At 52.9% G+C, this 19707-nt stretch overlaps 1 protein-coding gene across 1 annotated transcript; it reads left to right on the top strand.

The window, feature by feature from the left end:
* The first annotated feature begins 848 nt into the window (after positions 1-848).
* Positions 849-18028, top strand: LOC136958490 (glycogen debranching enzyme-like). Its single transcript, XM_067252435.1, has 34 exons — positions 849-914; positions 1741-1925; positions 3155-3365; positions 3545-3714; positions 4247-4450; positions 5644-5825; positions 6201-6312; positions 6664-6790; positions 7001-7103; positions 7337-7434; positions 7531-7670; positions 8078-8265; positions 8642-8765; positions 9835-9998; positions 10526-10627; positions 10904-11053; positions 11161-11311; positions 11623-11747; positions 12060-12172; positions 12258-12392; positions 12573-12703; positions 12819-12955; positions 13291-13424; positions 13696-13871; positions 14114-14216; positions 14440-14665; positions 14959-15070; positions 15414-15549; positions 15665-15777; positions 15852-16063; positions 16292-16389; positions 16554-16641; positions 16819-16952; positions 17068-18028. Exons 2-34 carry the CDS (start codon positions 1838-1840, stop codon positions 17183-17185), a joined length of 4605 nt encoding a protein of 1534 aa, XP_067108536.1. The 5' UTR covers positions 849-914; positions 1741-1837; the 3' UTR covers positions 17186-18028.
* The last annotated feature ends 1679 nt before the right edge of the window (positions 18029-19707 follow it).

The following is a 19707-nucleotide window of genomic DNA, read 5'->3' as shown; positions in this document are numbered from 1 at the left end:
TACCAAGTGGTTCTGTCGATGTCATTATTGTTTTAAAAAGTAGCCTATACAAAAGTAAAATATAAAGAAATCTGTAAATTTAATTTATGAAAAAACGAATTCATAGTAACCAATTCAATGCTGCATGTTTTCTGCCCATTGGGTCTGCGCGCGTTCCACTGAATCAGCGTTTCCAAACATGCGGATCTGTCAGGTGACGATTACATGACGAATGACGAAATGACTGAAGCTGCAGTTTAAAAGAGACTCATGCTGAGCCTAAAGTTATGATATTTTGGCATTTTGTAGTTCTGGACAAGAAGCATGGATTGGACTGCGGCCTGCTTGACAGTCTTGTCTAACCGCCACCAGACCGTGACAGCACGTTCCTTCTGGTAACATGACTACATGGTTTCACTGTGGACATGCAGCTGGCTGATGTGCTGCAGTGCCGCGCTGTTACGTGACTCGTAATGTCTGTAGGCAAGCCGCGTTACAAATTCACCTTTTCGTAGGATCACAGACTGCATGTAGATATGGGCGATGTACAAGTGACCTGCGTCATTCCAGTTTAACCACCCTATAACCATCCCTGCACGGGCTGATAACGACTTGATCATGCTAGGCTATATTTAATGTTACTTTACACTGTTTATCGTCCTACACGACATTCTGTGATCAACATGTAGACTATTCAGAGATAACGTAATGAAGCTAATATGAAACATGATGCCTGCGTGATCATGATGTTGATGTCTGAATCGGTGCTATTCCGATGTTTACGGTAGTCATGCCTAGTACGGAAACGCCCCCCTTGATATGCCAGCGATTAACGTCAAAACAGGAAAATACAGCGACACTTTCAGCTTGTAATGACAGTGTTGGTGGGATTGGCCTCTTGGTGGATGCAGTGACTGTGAACCGGAGCCTAACAGGTTGGCGATTATATGATATCAGGGTTTAACGTTTTATTCTCATTTGACAGACTCTGGTACTGATGTGCTTTCTATGTTTGGTGAGAGCCTGGTCAGTTTTCGCGTAAAAACAACTTCTCCCAGTATCAGTTAGATCAGTGTAAATAGAACGTTGGCCTCAACCAGGGAGATTCTTGATCCTCCGGTAGTTATGGACACACGCGCAATATCAGACCGGCTTGTTGTTGACGGAGCACTGTCGTCGGTGATGCTCTGTGCGGATGCGAGCGCCCGTGAGATACTCTACTTGTAAACCCGAAAAATTAAAGCCTTCCGCCTTCCGTGAGTTAAAACACTGGCGCGTGAACACTGTGGTGCGGTTCCGTTGTGTCTGCAGACCTGCGTCTAGAGGTTAAGGCGACGGTGACAGTTTGTCAGATCCGGGACTCAATATTGAAAATCTAACGACCACATCGGAAAGTACAACAATTTTGAACTATCGACTAGGTCAAGTTTAATCATAACAGTTATACAGTATTTACATAAACTTTTATATTTTTTAAATGTTTTATTGTTTGGCAGCATGATTGGGATTTAGAAAATGACTGACTGCAGATTGTCATGCTAAAGTGGACAGGCCTGTTAGTTGAAAGTTACTGGGTTTTGAAGGATGGTCAGAGATTTGTCTTGCAGAACACAGTGTCCTGAAAAAGCAATATAGCTTGGGTGGTGTGTGTGTGTGTGTGCACATGACTGCAAGAGAAAATGTGTGTCTGTGTGTGTGTTTACAGTAGGTTTACAGCTGCAGATATCCAGTAACATTCCACCTTTGTGTTCGTCCTAAAAGGGTCTCGACAAATTCCTCAGCATCATCGCCGAGCCGTGTGTGTGTGTGAGGGAAAGAGATCATCGCTGAGCCGTGTGTGTGTGTGTGAGGGATAGCCATGCCGCCACAGCCGGCCACACAGACCCGTGTCCTGGTCCTCAACCACATGGAGAAGCTGGAGAGAACCCTCTTCCGCCTGGACCAAGGTACCTGCTCCTGTCTGTCTGCCCGTCTGCCTGTCTGTCTGTCTCTGTCTGTCCGCCTGTCTGCCTGCCTGTCTGCCTGCCTGTCTGTCTCTGTCTGTCCGCCTGTCTGTCTGCCCTTCTGGCCGTCTATCTGCCTGTGTGTGTGTGTGTGTGTATGGGTCTATCTGTGTGGTGGTGTGTCTGCCTATCTGTATGTTTGACATTTTAAGCGGAATTTAAATCTGATAGCCGTCTGTAAAAGCATGTTTAACTGGAGCTATTTAAAGACTGGCTAGCTGTCTGTATGTAGCGACCCAGGCTAGACTCTCTGTCCTGTGAATGAACAATGTCTGTGATCAGAGTTCACACCAGACCAGTCTGCTCACCCGGACCAGACAGCAAAGAGCTCGTCAGTTAAAAGTTAGTCTGGGACGGTTGTTCCAGGATGTCCAGCATTTCACCCTGCAAGACAGCTGAGTAATCTGCCTGTGTGCTGGTAGCTGTAGTTACCAGGGGTACTGTCAACTAGCCTCACTGTAGGGCAGTGAGGCTAGTACAACAACAATAAAATCAACAACAACAATAGCATGTCCACCTGTTGTTTGTAGAACGTTGTTGGAAGAATCACAAAGACATTCTAGTGTTCTCTCTCTCCTGACACATGAACGCACCACACAAAGAAGCCCTGCAACACACAAATGTGGGCACACGCACTTGATTTAAAAAAAAACTTTTAAAAGGTTGAAAATATATTTAAAAAATTGGGAAAAGAAAAACTGAAAAAAAGAAAAGTTAAAAAATATTTTTGAAAAAAAGTTTCAGAATCTTTCTTTCACCAAGGCCAGGGTGTGTTGCAGCAGGATTGAACCGGTTGAAAGCAGGAACACTGCACTCTCACCCTCTCTTGAGCAGACAGCTGCAGCAGGGGCTTACATAGAGCTGCTACCACACGGCCTGTCTAGAGATACACACACCCAGACAGGCAGACAGGCAGACAGACAGACAGACAGGCAGACGCAGGCCCAGAGACACACAGACGTGTGTCAGGTTGCAGACCTAGAGATCATGGGGTTATTACCCTAGCACAGGTTTAATACAGCAGACATCATCAGGGTCAGAATGGAAAGGTCAGAGGTCAGGGATCATGGATGCCTTGAAATCCCCAGGGGTTCAGCCAAAGGCCATTACCTATAAATAATGTGTGTGTGTGTGTTACTGTTGTGTGTGTGTGTGTGTGTGTGTATCCTCAGGTTTTGAGCTCCAGTTCCGCCTGGGCCCCACCCTCCAGGGGAAGCATGTCCAGGTGAGCACCAACTACCCCGCCCAGGGGGAGCGCTTTGAGCGCGACACCTTCCGCACGCTGGCCTGGGTCAACCCTGCCGGTCTCCATGACGACTCCGACAAGTTCTGCAGCCTGGAGCTGCAGGTGTCCGGGTCGTACCAGTATCACTTCAACAACGGGTGAGGCTGGACCCTACCACGGCCTGCCTGGGGGGGGGGGGGGGGGGGGACACTACTAAGAACACACAGAAAACTGCCTGGCACACACACATTCAGTAACACAAACTCACACACACACACACACGTGGATGTACTGGATTCATGTTTACTCTGTTTTGACTTCCTGGCGGCTCCCCCAGGGGTGAGGAGAAGTCAGGCGGGGGCTACATCGTGGTGAACCCAGTGCTGCGCGTGGGCCCAGACAACCACGTCCTCCCCCTGGACTGCATCACCATCCAGACATACCTGTCCAAGTGTCTGGGTCACCTGGGAGACTGGCCCGACCGCCTGCGAGTCGCCAAGGAGACGGGTGAGGAGGGGGAGGGTGGAGGGGGTTGAGGGTGAGAGAGAGAGAGAGATGGAGGGAGGGTGAAAGTCTATGTCCTCATCCTGGGTAGGGGCCAATCAGAGCGTCTGTTTACCTGAGTGGGCGGAGTTGACTCCATAGGTGGGGTCTCGTGGGGGGTTCCCAGGGTAACCAGGACGGTGATGTTGACTGTCCTGCTGGGGTCAGAGGTCAGGGGGGAATCTCTGGGTCAGACAGAGCTCACCATCAAGCATACACAATTAACATGTTATTCATTTATCAGACGGTTTTATCCAAAGCGATAATGCAACATGTGCCATGCATGTAGAAATACAGCAGAAGATCATGGAGCAGAAGTGCATATTTACTAACCGCATCGCAGTGACAACATCTCAGCTAGCAGGCTGACTGACAACAGATCCTGCTGGGTTACACCAGAGCCATGTCCCAACACAGTTACACCACACCTGTGGATACCACTTCCTGTCTGTGCTTCGTAGCTTCCTGAATCTGTGTGTGTGTGTGTGTCCTCCAGGGTACAACATGATCCACCTGACCCCAGTGCAGACCCTGGGAGAGTCCCGGTCCTGCTACTCCCTGGCCGACCAGCTGGAGCTGAACCCGGACTTCTCTCCCCCGGGAGAGAGGCTGTCCTGGGGGGACGTGGGCCGGCTGGTGGAGGGCCTCCGCAGGGACTGGGGCGTGGCCTGCATCACTGACGTGGTTTACAACCACACAGGTAGGACTGGGAGGGTGTGTGTGTGTGTGTGTGTGAGGCCCTATTTAGCTACCCTTGTGGATACTTCTGGGAGGAAGGGAGTTAGGGGGGCAGGCAGGCAGGCAGGCAGGCAGGGAGGGAGGTAGGGGGGCAGGCAGGCAGGGAGGGAGGTAGGGAGGTAGGGGGGCAGGGAGGTAGGGGGGCAGGGAGGTAGGTAGGTAGGGGGGCAGGCAGGCAGGGAGGTAGGGGGGCAGGGAGGTAGGTAGGTAGGGGGGCAGGCAGGCAGGGAGGTAGGGGGGCAGGGAGGTAGGTAGGTAGGGAGGTAGGGAGGTAGGTAGGTAGGGGGGCAGGCAGGCAGGGAGGTAGGGGGGCAGGGAGGTAGGTAGGTAGGGGGGCAGGCAGGCAGGGAGGTAGGGGGGCAGGCAGGCAGGGAGGTAGGGAGGTAGGGGGGCAGGGAGGTAGGGAGGTAGGGGGGCAGGCAGGGAGGTAGGGGGGCAGGGAGGTAGGGAGGTAGGGGGGCAGGCAGGGAGGTAGGGGGGCAGGGAGGTAGGGGGGCAGGGGGGCAGGCAGGCCATAACAACCTTGTTTTGGTTCCCATTTTTGTTGCCATAGTAACAGTTTTCCCATTGTTGTCAGAGAGTGTGTGTAGAAGCAGGTCGTGATAGCTGGCCAAAATTCTGAGGCCCAGTGTTCTGACACTGACACACACACACACACACACACACACACACCCTGGGAGACCTGCAGTGTGTGAGCAGACTGCCAAGCTGAAGGGTAGAGGGATCTCTGGACTGTAGCACCTCTGTTGAGGCGCGGGGCTGAAGAGAGCTTGGCTCAGTGCCAGCGCACAGGACACATAAACAACTTCTCTCTCCCCCCCTTCTCCTCACTCTCTCCACCCGCTCTCACTCTCTCCCCCTCCCCCTCTCCCTCTCTCCCTGAGTTTGTGTATCAGAGTTGTGAGCAAGCCAGTGAACTCCAGAGAGGATAGAGCTAACAGGAGAAGGTCAGCGGTCAAACAGACAGAAATCTGACTCTCTGGTCTGCTGAAAGGCCACCAGACTTTCTAGAACCACCACAAGACCTACAACATCTAGAGATTGTAGCCCAATCACAGATTCTAGAAAGACTTCAGGTTCTAGAATGTCTAGAGATTCTATCCCAACTACAGGTTCTAGAACATGTCTCCCCTCCACTAACCTCCCCCCCTCCAGCCTCTAACAGCATGTGGATCAGGGAGCACCCAGAGTGTGGCTACAACATGACCAACTCCCCCCACCTGCGCCCCGCCTGGGTGCTGGACCGGGCCCTGTGGCACCTGACCTGCGAGGTGGCGTCCGGCCGGCATGCGGAGGCGGGGCTCCCCGCCCTGGTGCAGCACCAGCAGCACCTGGACGTGAGTCAGGCCGGGAGGAGGGGCTCACCTGGGACGCCATGTTGGAAAAACCTTTTAAACTAGGGTAGTTATGACTAGGTCACCATCAGATATGTGTATATATATAAACCACTGACTAGGGTAGTTAGTTTCATCATTATATATATAAACCACTGATATGCACACACTGCGTTAACAAACCTCTCATACGTACAGTTTATACTGTAGTCAGTATGTCATATCTGTGCTGATACTTACAGTATCCTGATGTGAGTCGGGTCAAGCTGGAACCGGGTTTTTGCAGGGTTCTAGGTGGGTGGGTTCTCCAACAGGAACAAGTGAACAGACCTCTCAGGTTCTCGAGCTGTGTTCTAAAGGGTTCCTTCCCTGTGCAAGGCCCTGCGGACAGTCCTGTGGAAGGAGGTGTTCCCCAAACTCAAGCTGTGGGAGTTCTTCCAGGTCAGAGTGGAGAACGCTGTGGATCAGTTCAGAACCCTGCTGCAGAACGGTGAGAGAACACAGCTGAGGGCCTCACCCCGGAACGCACCCTACCTAGAACCCTACCACCCTACCCAGAGCCCTACCACCCTACCTAGAACCCTACCACCCTACCTAGAACCCTACCACCCTACCCAGAACCCTTCCACCCTACCCAGAACCCTACCACCCTACCTAAAACCCTACCTAGAACCCTACCACCCTACCAAGAACCCTACCACCCTACCCAGAACCCTACTACCCTACCTAGAACCCTACCGAGAACCCTACCTGGATCTCTACGAAGTGTCTGTGTGCCCAGGAGAGACTAATCCACAGGAACAGTAAACAGATGACTTGCTGTGTGTGTGTGTGTTTGTAGGTGCTAAACCAGACCATAATAAGACAGGAAGTAAGCCGCAACTCAGGATTATCCAGGACCCTCACTACCGTCGCTATGGCAACACAGTGGATATGAACACCGCCCTAGCAACCTTCACTCCTCACGAGTCAGTCCTCTCTCAGGATATCATGAGATCTGTTTTGAATTGAGACTGGTTAAAGAATGTATTGAAGATGTGATCCATGATCATGTGATCCATGATTGTGATCCATGATCATGTGATCCATGATCATGTGATCCATGATCATGTGATCCATGATTGTGATCCATGATCATGTGATCCATGATCATGTGATCCATGCTCTCTCTCCCCCAGCACCAGCCTCTTCGCTGTAGAGGAGTGTTGTGGTTGGCTGCGTCGCCGTCTGGAGGAGAGCAATGGAGACCAGTACCAGCTGATGCAGCAGCACCACGAGCAGGTGGGCAGCAGCACGGCACCCTTGGAAATGTAGTCCCCTGTGTCGATGAGAAGAACTACAACTGCATGCTCCTCCTCTTGAAGCACAGAAATGACTTAACTTCCCACTCTCTCTTTCTCAATCTCCCTCACTCTCATTTCTCTTTCTTTCTGCTTTTCTTGTTCTCTCTCTTTCTTTCTGTCTGTCTCTCTTTCTCTCTCTTATTCTCCTTCTCTCCACCTCATCTCTCTCAGGCAGTGAACTGTATTGTGGGTAATGTACTGTACGAGCGTCTGGCTGACCATGGTCCTAAACTGGGTCTTGTGAGCAAGAAGCATCCTCTGGTCACCAGGTAGGTGTGTGTGTGTGTGTATGGTGCATGTGTGTACTTGTACCAGTAGGTCTGAAGTCCTGCTGGCTCACCTTGTGACGTGTGTGTGTGTGTCAGGTACTTCACCTTCCCGTTCCCAGAGCAGCCCCTGGAGGCGGAGCTTAGACTGCTGGACAAGCCTGAAAAGGCGTGTCACTTCCTGGCTCACAACGGCTGGGTGATGGGAGACGACCCGCTACGCAACTTTGCTGAGCCAGGTCTGATATAACCCTGACCTTTGACCCCTGACCTCCCCCAGCACAGGCCCTGACCCCTGACCTCCCCCAGCACAGGCCCTGACCCCTGACCTCCTCCAGCACAGGCCCTGACCCCTGACCTCCCCCAGCACAGGCCCTGACCCCTGACCTCCCCCAGCACAGGCTCTGACCCCTGACCTCCCCCAGCACAGGCCCTGACCCCTGACCTCCCCCAGCACAGGCCCTGACCCCTGACCTCCTCCAGCACAGGCTCTAAGACACAGAAACAGCCTCCATGTTGCAGAGCTGCAGTCTGGCTGTGTAGCTAACCAACCACCAGGGGGAGCTATTGACTCACGTTCAGAAGAAGCCTGCGTGTATCTCTGCTTTGACCTGGACCCTGCCTGCCTGTGTGTGTGTGTGTCTAGGATCCAACGTGTACCTAAGGAGAGAGCTGATTTGCTGGGGCGACAGCGTGAAGCTTCGCTATGGCGACGGCCCGGAGGCCTGTCCCTACCTGTGGGCTCACATGCAGAAGTACACTGAGATCACTGCCAAGCACTTCGCTGGCGTCCGATTGGACAACTGCCACTCCACCCCTCTGCACGTCGCCGAGGTAACCTGCCAGGACAGAACACGATGACGTCAACACAATAAAATCTACTCAGTGTTATCAACTCAATGGAATCTACTTAGTAGAATCCACACTTCCAGTCAAGATAATCCATTCTGTATAATGCTAACCAATAGCTGAGTTAGTGATCTCTGACCCTGTCCCATCCAGGCCATGCTAGTCTATAAGCAGAGTTAGTGATCTCTGACCCTGTTCCATCCAGGCCATGCTAGTCGATAAGCAGAGTTAGTGATCTCTGACCCTGTTCCATCCAGGCCATGCTAGTCGATAAGCAGAGTTAGTGATCTCTGACCCTGTTCCATCCAGGCCATGCTAGTCGATAAGCAGAGTTAGTGATCTCTGACCCTGTTCCATCCAGGCCATGCTAGCCGCTGCCAGAGTGGTCAGACCCAACCTGTATGTGATAGCGGAGCTGTTCACAGGAAGTGAGCTCATAGACAACGTGTTTGTGAACCGCCTGGGCATCACCAGCCTGATACGAGGTAGAGCCCCTGCTGCACTGGGGGGGAAACCCCGACACTGGGGCATGACGCTAACCCTGACCTCTGGTTGTGTCTTTGTCTCTCTCTCCCTCCTCTCTCCCTCCCTCCCCTCTCTCCCTCCCTCCCCTCTCTCTCTCCCTCCTCTCTCTCTCCCTCCCCTCTCCCTCCCTCCCCTCGCTCTCCCTCCCCTCTCCCTCTCCCCTCTCTCTCCCTCCTCTCCCTCCTCTCTCTCTCCCTCCTCTCTCTCTCTCCCTCCTCTCTCTCTCCCTCCCTCCCCTCTCTCTCCCTCCTCTCTCTCCCTCCCTCCCCTCTCTCTCTCTCCCTCCTCTCTCTCTCTCCCTCCCTCCCCTCTCTCTCCCTCTTCTCTCTCTCTCCCCTTTTCTTTATCTCTCTTTTTTCATTCCCTCTCTTTTCCTCTCTTCCTATTGTTTACTTTTTCACTGCTCCTAACTCCCTCATCACTCCTCCTATCTTTCTCATCCCTCCATCCCTCCCTTCCTCTCTCCTATGTGTCTGTCTCTGCATGCTTCTGTAAACGTTTACATTGGGCTTCTCTCTCTCTCGCTCTCTCTCTCTCTCTCCTCCCCCTCTCCCCCCCCCCCCTCCTCCATACTAACCTCCCTGCGCCTCTCCTCACCCTCTGCTGCCTGGCCTGGCATGCTGGCCTGTGATTGGCTGTGGTGCTGGCCTGTGATTGGCTAGTGGATGCTGGATGCGGCGCGGAGGGTGAGGCCCAGTCTGTACGTGGTGGCAGAGCTCTTCACGGGCAGCGAGGAGCTCGACAACGTGTTCGTCACTAGGCTAGGGATCACTTCTCTCATACGAGGTACACACACACACATACCCCCCCCCACACACACACACACACATCCCCACACACACACACACACATCCCCACACACACACACACACACACATACCCACACACACACACACACATCCCCACACACACACACACACACACACACATACCCACACACACACACACACATACCCCCCCCCCACACACACACACACACACACACACACACCCACACACACACACACTCTCACTCCCCTCCCCCCTCAGAGGCTATGAGTGCAGGGGACAGCCATGAAGAAGGCCGGTTGGTCTACCGCTACGGGGGAGAGCCAGTAGGAGGGTTTGTCCAGCCCAGTCTCCGCCCCCTGGTCCCCTCCATCGCTCACGCCCTCTTCCTGGATGTCACCCACGACAACGAGTGTCCCATACAGGTACGGCACTGCGCTCTACTGGACTCTACTGGACTCTACTGTATTATACGATACTCTATTCTGTTCTATCTACTGTACAGTACTCTACTGAACTCTGCTCTGCTCTGTATTCTACCATACTCTTAATATATTCTATTCTATTGTACTGTACTGGACTGGACTTACTGGACTGTACTATACTCTGCTATATTCTATTCTACTTTACTCTACTGTGCTGTACTATATTCTACTCTCATGTCTTATTTTCTGTCTGGTCTTGGTCTGTGGTGTTGAGTATAGTACAGTAGAGTCTGTGGTGTTGAGTAGAGTGCAGTAGAGTCTGTGGTGATGAGTAGAGTACAGTAGAGTCTGTGGTGTTGAGTAGAGTACAGTAGAGTCTGTGGTGATGAGTAGAGTGCAGTAGAGTCTGTGGTGATGAGTAGAGTACAGTAGAGTCTGTGGTGATGAGTAGAGTACAGTAGAGTCTGTGGTGATGAGTAGAGTACAGTAGAGTCTGTGGTGATGTCTGTCCTGATGTTGTGTTGCAGCTGAGGTCGGTGTGGGACTCCCTGCCCAGCTCTGCCATCGTCTCCATGGCGAGCTGTGCTACCGGCTCCACCAGGGGCTACGACCAGCTGGTCCCTCACCAGGTACACACACACACACACCAGGTACACACACACACACACACCAGGTACACACACACACCAGGTACACACACACACACACACACCAGGTACACACACACACACCAGGTACACACACACACACCAGGTACACACACACACACCAGGTACACACACACACACGTATTTCAGCGATATTTTTCTCTCTTTCTACTAATGCCATATGATTAAAACAATGTGTGGGTGTGTACCTGGTGTGTGTGTGTGTACCTGGTGTGTGTGTGTACCTGGTGTATGTAGATCTCGGTGGTGGAGGAGGAGAGGTTGTACCCTAGGTGGAGCGCAGAGCCCTCGTCCCCAGGAGAGGTGAACCTGCAGTCGGGCATCATGGCAGGGAAGCTGGCCCTCAACCGCCTGCACCAGGAGCTGTCTGCCCACGGCTTCACACAGGTGTGTGTGGTATACTGTGTATTTGGGAGTGTGTGTTTAAACGTGTGTGTGTGTTTAAACATGTGGGAGTGTGTGGTGTGTGTTTTAAACGTGTGTGTGTGTGTCAGGTGTACGTAGACCAGGTTGATGAAGACGTTGTGGCCGTGACTCGTCACTGTCCCAGCAGCCACCAATCAGTGGTCGCCGTGTGTCGTACCGCCTTCCGGAACCCCAAAACCCACCAATACCGTGACGAGGTCCCGCCCATGTTCATACCTGGTGAGAACGATTGGCTGCGCTGCTACCGTGTCAACTTAGATATCTTCACTGTGTTTGTTTGACCTTGTTTCGCATGCTCTCTTTTTCCCTCCCCCCTCATCACTCCCTCCCCCCTCATCCCTCTCCCCCCTCATCCCTCCCTTCCCCCTCATCCCTCCCTTCCCCCTCATCCCTCTCTCCCCCCTCATCCCTCCCTTCCCCCTCATCCCTCTCTCCCCCCTCCATCCCTCTCTCCCCCCTCCATCCCTCTCTCCCCCCTCATCCCTCTCTCCCCCCTCCATCCCTCTCTCCCCCCTCATCCCTCCCTCCAGGGAAGATAGAGGAGGTGGTGTTGGAGGCGAGGACAGTTGAAAGGCATGCTGGGACATACAGGAAGGATGAAAGCTACATCAACGGGATGCCAGAGTACACTGTAGAGATCAGAGAGCACATCCAGGTAAACACACATCCACACTGTGGAGATCAGAGAGCACATCCAGGTAAACACACATCCACACTGTGGAGATCAGAGAGCACATCCAGGTAAACACACATCCACACTGTGGAGATCAGAGAGCACATCCAGGTAAACACACATCCACACTGTGGAGATCAGAGAGCACATCCAGGTAAACACACATCCACACTGTGGAGATCAGAGAGCACATCCAGGTAAACACACACATCCAGGTACACACACACACACACACATCCAGGTAAACACACACACACACACACAGGTACTCCCCCTGCCTCCCTCTGCCCACAGCTGAAGGACAGTGATGTGGTGAGGCAGGCTGGAGTCACGTCTAAAGGCAGCAGTGAGTTTGTCCAGGAGATCCTGTTTGAAAAGCTCACACCAGGCAGCGTGATCGCCTTCAGGTGAACACACACCCACACACACACACTCACACAAACTCACACACTTACTCACACACTCTCTGACACACACACTCTCACGGTGCAGGGTGAGTCTGGACCCCAAGGCCCAGCAGGTGGTTGGGATTCTGAGGCGTCACCTGGTCCAGTTCAGCCCCAAGTTCCTGCCTGGCAGTCTGGACGACCCGAACACACCTGCAGCCCTGAAGACCCCACTGGCCCAGTGAGTACACACACACACACACACTCACACTCACACACTCACACACTCACACACTCACACACTCACACACACACACACACACAGACTTACATGTAGGCAAAACAAGGTTACTTACTTACAGTTATGCGTGTGTGTGGTGTGTGCGTGTGTGTTGTGCGTGTGTGTGTGTGTGTGTTCCAGGACCATGTCCCAGCTGTCTCTGGCAGACATCAACATGCTGCTGTTCCGTTGTGATGCTGAGGAGCAGGAGGATGGAGGAGGGTGCTACGACATCCCCTCCTGGAGCAGCCTGAAATACGCAGGCCTGCAGGGTACACACACACACACTCACACACACACACACACACAGATACATACACACACACAGATACACACATGCAAAGTGTCCCACAAGGTCATGTTTTTCATGTCAACTTATGTCTCCAGGGGTGATGTCGGTGCTGGCTGACGTCCGTCCCCAGAACGACCTGGGTCACCCCTTCTGTGACAACCTGCGTCAGGGGGACTGGATGATGCAGTACATCAGCAGCAGACTGGAGGCCCGCGGGGGGGCGCTGGGGGAGGTAAGGACCCCGGGGGGGGTGAGGACCCTGGGGGGGGGGGGGGGGGGGGTGAGGTGTGAGGGTGAGGTGTGGTGTGAGGGGGGGGGGGGGCACTGGGGGAGGTGAGAAGGAGGGTGGAGGTGAGGGTGGAGGTGAGGTGTGAGGATGGAGGTGAGGTGTGGAGGTGAGGTGTGAGGGTGGAGGTTAGATGAGGTGTGAGGTGTGAGGATGGAGGTGAGGTGAGAGGGTGGAGTTGAGGGCGGAGGTGAGGTGAGGTGTGAGGGTGGAGGTGAGGTGAGAGGGTGGAGGTGAGAGGGTGGAGGTGAGCGATGTTTACCTGTGTTGTGCCTGGCCAGGTGGGGGGGTGGCTGGCGGCCATGTTTGACTACCTGAAGCACGTTCCACGCTACCTCATCCCCTGCTACTTCGACGCCATCATGGTGGGCATCTACACCACCGCCCTGGACCACACCTTTAGCTGCATGTCAAGGTACATACACACACGCACACACTCAGGTACACACACACACTCAGGTACACACATACAAGGATAAGGGATTATATATCCATGTGTTTGTTGTGTATGTACGTTTGCATCCTTACATATGTCTGTGTGTCCCTGTGTTCCTCTGTGTGTGTGTGTCCCTGTGTTCCTCTGTGTGTGTGTGTCCCTGTGTTCCTCTGTGTGTGTGTGTCCCTGTGTTCCTCTGTGTGTGTGTGTCCCTGTGTTCCTCTGTGTGTGTGTGTGTGTGTGTGTGTAGCTTCATCCAGCAGGGCTCCACCTTTGTGCGGCTCCTGGCTCTGGGCTCCGTCCAGATGTGTGGAGTGAGTCGTGTCCCGGCCCTGCCCCCTCTCTCCCCCATGCTCCGGGACGTCCCCCAGCGCCCCAGCCCCCTCACACACACCCCGGAGCAGTGCTGCCCCTCGCTGGCCGCAGGTAGGCATTGCACCCTCGCACTGCTGTCATCCACACACACCCTCGCACTGCTGTCATCCACACACACCCTCGCACTGCTGTCATCCACACACACCCTCACACTGCTGTCATCCACACACACCCTCACACTGCTGTCATCCACACACACCCTCACACTGCTGTCATCCACACACACCCTTGCTGGACGAGGGAGGAGGTCAGGGACCGGACCTGAAGGGTGTCTGTGTCTTCATCGTGTCCAGGTCTTCCTCACTTCTCCTCCGGAATATTCCGCTGCTGGGGAAGAGACACCTTCATCTCCCTGAGAGGACTGCTGCTGGTCACCGGACGACATCTGGAGGCCAGGTGTGTGTGGGTGGTGTGTGTGTGGGTGGTGTGTGTGTGGGTGGTGGGTATTTGGGTATAAATACTAACTCTTCTTTTCTCTCCCTCCCTCTCTCCACCCCTCCCACCTCCACCCCTCCCCTGTCTCTCCTCTCTCCACCCCCCTCTCTCCACCCCTCCCACCTCCACCCCTCGCCTGTCTCTCCTCTCTCCACCCCCCCCCCCTCCCTCCCCTCTCCCTCAGGAACATCATCCTGGCGTTCGCAGGCACCCTGAGGCATGGGCTCATCCCCAACCTGCTGGGGGAGGGCCGGGGGGCGCGCTACAACTGCAGGGACGCCGTGTGGTGGTGGCTGCAGTGTGTGCAGGACTACTGCAGCACGGTGCCCGACGGAGCGCTCATCCTGTCCTGCCCCGTCGCTCGCATGTACCCCTCAGACGACGCCCAGCCCCAGCCCCCTGGAGCCCTGGTACACACACACACACACACACCTGTACATACACACACATACACACACACAGACACACACCTGTACACACACACACACAGACACACACCTGTACACACACACATACACACAGACACACACACCTGTACACACACACATACACACGCACACACAGACACACACACCTAAACACACACACATACACACACACACACAGACACACACCTGTACACACACACATACACACATGTACGCACAAGTACACGCACACCAATGTACGCACACACACTCATGCCCAGGTGTGTGTGTTCCAGGACCAGCCTCTGTATGATGTCATCCAGGAAGTGATGCAACGCCACCTCCAGGGCATCCAGTTCAGAGAGCATAACGCCGGGCAGCAGCTCGACCGCAACATGACCGACGAGGGTGCGTCTGACCACACAGAGACTACTATAGACCACACTATAGACTACACTCTAGACCACACTATAGACCACACGTACACTATATAAGACCACACAGAGACCAGTACAGACCACTATAAACCACATCAGACCACACAGAGAACACATGTAGACAGCATGTAGATCCCCTCCTCTCCTCTTAAAAAAACGTTTCTAAAGGTTGAAAAAAAACAAAGGTTGAATTTGTTTGGGTGAAAAATGTTTCTCCCCAAAAAGTTTGGAAAGGTTGAAAAAAAGTTTTTGAAAAAAGTCTTAAAAAAAAGCTTCAAAAGGTAGAAAACTAATAACAGACTGCCCCTCTCCAGGGTTCAACGTGGAAGCCAAGGTGAGCAGGGACACCGGCTTCGTCTACGGAGGAAACCGCTTCAACTGCGGCACCTGGATGGACAAGATGGGAGAGAGTGAGCAGGCAAAGAACAAGGGCATCCCTGCTTCTCCCAGGTGAGACACACCTGCACCCCCCACCCCCAGGGTGACACACACCTCACATACTTGATTAGGGTGTTTTATGTCTGACTGTCTGTCCTACTATGTGTGTGTGTGTGTGTGTGTGTAGAGATGGTTCTGCAGTAGAGATTGTGGGTCTCTGTAAGTCGACCCTCCGTTGGCTGTTGGAGCTCCACAAACATGGCCTGTTCCCCTACTCTACCCTCACCATCCAGAGAGAGGGTGAGCACGCACGCACACACACACACACACACACCCTGCTTCCCTCCCCCATGTGACCTCCCACCTCCCTGCAGGTAAGGAGGTGTGCGTATCCTACGAGGACTGGAACCGTAAGATCCAGAAGAACTTTGAGAAGCTGTTCTTCGTGTCGGGCGACCCCGACGACCCCAGAGAGCTGCACCCTGAGCTGGTCCACAAGGCCGGAATCTACAAGGACAGCTACGGGGCCTCCAGCCCCTGGTGTGACTACCAGCTACGACCCAACTTCACCATCGCCATGGTGGTGGTGAGTACAAGGAGGGCGGGAGGAAGGGAGGGAGGGAGGAAATGAAAGATACGCGGTTGGTGGATGACTGGTGATTGACTTGTGATTGGTCATCTTGTATGCTACTTTACAATGTATTATGATTGTGTATGACCTGTATTCTGTGCTGTGATGGCTACCTGACCCCTTTGCTGTGCTGTCATTGGCTGCCTAACCCCGATGCTGTGCTGTGATTGGCTGTGTCCCCAGGCCCCAGAGCTGTTCAGTGTGAAGAAGGCGTGGCAGGCTCTGGAGGTGGCAGAGGAGAAGCTGCTGGGGCCGCTGGGCATGAAGACCTTGGACCCCGAGTAAGATGACCCCTGACCCTGGCCTAATACCCATAACCTGACCCCTGACTCTTGCCCCATAGCCAACACCCTGATCCCTAACTAAGATTGACCCCTGACCTAGCAATAACTGACCATGACCCTTGATTCAGACCCTGACCTTGTCCTGTTCATGGTTTCCATAGTGACATGGTGTACTGTGGTGTCTACGACAACGCCCTGGACAACGACAACTACAACCTGGCCAGAGGCTTCAACTACCACCAGGGACCGGTAAGAGGGCCCCCTGGAGGAGGGGAGGGGAACTGCACCACGGACTGAGACACCCGCTGGCTGTAACGGAGACAACTGTCAACTCACCTTTCTGTGTGTGTGTGTGTGCGTGCGCGTGTGTGTGTGCGCGCGTGTGTGTGTGCGCGTGTGTATGTGCGTGCGCGTGTGTGTGTGCAGGAGTGGCTGTGGCCTGTAGGGTACTTCCTGCGAGCTAAGCTGTACTTCTCCAGGAAGCTGAGTGAGGAGGCGTACGAGCAGACAGTCCTGCTGGTGAAGAACCTGCTGTCACAGCACTACATCCACCTGGAGAGGTACACACACACACACACCTGCTGTCACAGCACTATGTCCACCTGGAGAGGTACACACACACACACACACTCTCACACACACTCCCCTGTATAAACTACATATCCTCTCCTGAAGGTCACCCTGGAAGGGTCTTCCTGAACTGACCAATGAGAACGGCCAGTACTGCCCCTTCAGCTGCGAATCACAGGCCTGGTCCATCGCCACGGTGCTGGAAGTCCTCCACGACCTGTGACGCATCACTTCCTGTAGACTAACAGCCGCATCCTGTTCAGCTTCCTGGTGTTACATGCTGTAGCCCATCCCCCTCGTGTCTAGACGTGTGTTTTTTTGTTTACATGTCCTTTCCGTGGCTCCCACAGAGCTGTGTGTGGTGGAGGGGGTCGGCGTAACGAAGGCTCATACAGGAAGCTAGCTAAATACTTCCTGATAGGTTGTCCAATCGGCTTAAGTTTCTACAGAATCACATCCAATCAGAGCCTCTGTACTCCATGACACACCCACATATTAACCAATAGAAAACAGACCTTCTCACTGTTCCTCCTGGTGACCAGTAGTCGTCTAGCAGGTTGTGTGAAGATCTGTCTCCTGCTCCAACACCAGGAGCTGAACCTGGATCCTGCTAGAGCTGCACGTCCACTATGTCACAGGCTAGACGAGTCTACTGATGTCATAGACATGTTTCTACTGTAGTCTGTATTAAAGGGAATTTTGAAGAGTTTCGTTTTTCGAGCTGCTTGTTTGTGAAGATATGCATGCCAGTGTGCTGGATAGGTTTTGAAGCATTTAGAAAATTATGCTTAAGAGATAATTAATCATATGCAATGATGTTGAGTCAGAAAGTGGAATGCAGTATTTTGAAGATCATAACTTTAACTCTGTGAAAATTAATAATGTTGTAGGTGGGTTTGTTGCTGACTTCCTAGTCAGATAAGCTCCTCCCACTAAACTCTTTGACCCCACCTCCCCCTCCCCACCTTGACATCTGATTGGTTAGTGTGTTATTTCTCCTCCTAGATGTTTCTTGTGTGTTTACATACTGTTGTCATGGTGATATCAATAAAGAGTCTTCAATGTGCGACTATTATATTTTTATTCAAGAATTAGATGAAAGTTAATCTTTTCATATTTTATTTGAGGTCAGTTTCTGTCTAAGTCTCGAGTGAGGTTTCAAGTTTTTTTGTGTTTGCTTACAATGTGTGTGAATGTTTTACGTGTGTGTGTATGTCTGTGAGGTGTGTGTGTGTCAGTTGTAGACAGAAAGACAGACCACCGTGGCCCACAGCACAGCCAGCAGACCGGCGAGGATGGTCTGGAAGGAGTAAACAAATAACATCAACCACAACAACACGAGGACAGAAGCCAGGAGGTGCAGGGTGATGACAGGGGAACTTACGGGATCAGAGGAACCAGGAGAACCTGAGGAACGGACCACAGAGCTGTTCACACCCCACCAGAACTCTGCATAGTTCTTCACAAACGTGGCACTGCAATGACAACGGAACCATGTGGAGCAGTGGTTAGAACACGGAACAATGTAGAACAATGTTTTCATCAGGGGGATTTGATGCAGTAGTGTGCTGAAGCAGTCTGTCACCTGAAGAGAAGGTCCTCAAGGGAGGGCTCTGCTGGAGCCTCCCAGGTCACATGGACTCTCGTCTTATCGGAGCCTGAAGCATGACTCACAGATGAGTTCTGACCAGGATCAGGAAGCAGAAAGGAGGAGGGAGGGTGAGGAGGGAGGGTGAGAAAGAGTGAAGGGATTACAGGAGAAGGAGAAAGAGATGGAAGGATTAGTTCAGGTGTATAGAACTCTCACAATGGAGCGCAGTCCAGTAAACAGACTATCACATGTCAAACCTCAGAACAATCTGAACAGCAGAAATGCACAGACACACACAAGCATGTCCTCAGAAACACAAACATGCACTCAGAAACACACAGACACCGAAACACACAGACATTCACATCCACAAACTTCACTCAAAGATACACACACACATGTACTCAGAAACACTCACACCCGCAAACACACACACATACCGGTGTGTTGCTGCAGTGTTGGCCGGTGGTGAGGGTGGTGTTGATGTTGGTGAAGCGCCCCACCACCTCCCCAGACCCCCCCACCCAGAGAGCCTGTAACAGGAAACCCTGAAATACCGAGGAGTTCAACCCCTCCAGGGTCACTGTGGAGGAGAGGGGGGGGGAGAGGGAGAGGGGGGGGGATTATTACTCCATGACATCGCCTGGGCTGTATTGTGGAGTCATGCTGGACTGAGGTCATGAACTCCGACCTTTGACCTGCTTACATAAGCTGACACCACAGCAGGAGATGTGGGAGGTAGAGGAGAGAAGAAGAGGAGGGGGAGAAGGAGCGGGGGAAGAAGGGAGAAACCCTGAGTCTAGGTTCCAGTCTAGCTTCCAGTCTAGGTTCCAGTCTAGGTTCCAGTCTAGGTTCACGTCTAGGTTCACGTCTAGGTTCCAGTCTAGGTTCACGTCTAGGTTCCAGTCTAGATTCCAGTCTAGGTTCACGTCTAGGTTCCAGTCTAGGTTCACGTCTAGGTTCCAGTCTAGGTTCACATCTAGGTTCCAGTCTAGGTTCCAGTCTAGGTTCACGTCTAGGTTCCAGTCTAGGTTCCAGTCTAGGTTCACGTCTAGGTTCCAGTCTAGGTTCACGTCTAGGTTCCAGTCTAGGTTCACGTCTAGGTTCCAGTCTAGGGGGGGATCGTGCATTCGCAGAAGCTGCTCCTAAACTCT

Source organism: Osmerus mordax, chromosome 16 (assembly GCF_038355195.1).
Source record: "Osmerus mordax isolate fOsmMor3 chromosome 16, fOsmMor3.pri, whole genome shotgun sequence".
Lineage (NCBI taxonomy): Eukaryota > Metazoa > Chordata > Actinopteri > Osmeriformes > Osmeridae > Osmerus > Osmerus mordax.
The sequence above is the reverse complement of the archived record's forward strand: the minus strand, read 5'-3'. Positions and strand labels throughout refer to the sequence as shown.

Bases quoted from the DNA above. Each gene is read 5' to 3' on its own strand.
- LOC136958490 (XM_067252435.1), top strand. From the start codon at position 1,838: ATGCCGCCACAGCCGGCCACACAGACCCGTGTCCTGGTCCTCAACCAC. The intron at 15,550-15,664 runs GTGAGACACACC...GTGTGTGTGTAG, and splicing joins GGCATCCCTGCTTCTCCCAG to AGATGGTTCTGCAGTAGAGA. The intron at 16,642-16,818 runs GTAAGAGGGCCC...GTGTGTGTGCAG, and splicing joins TCAACTACCACCAGGGACCG to GAGTGGCTGTGGCCTGTAGG.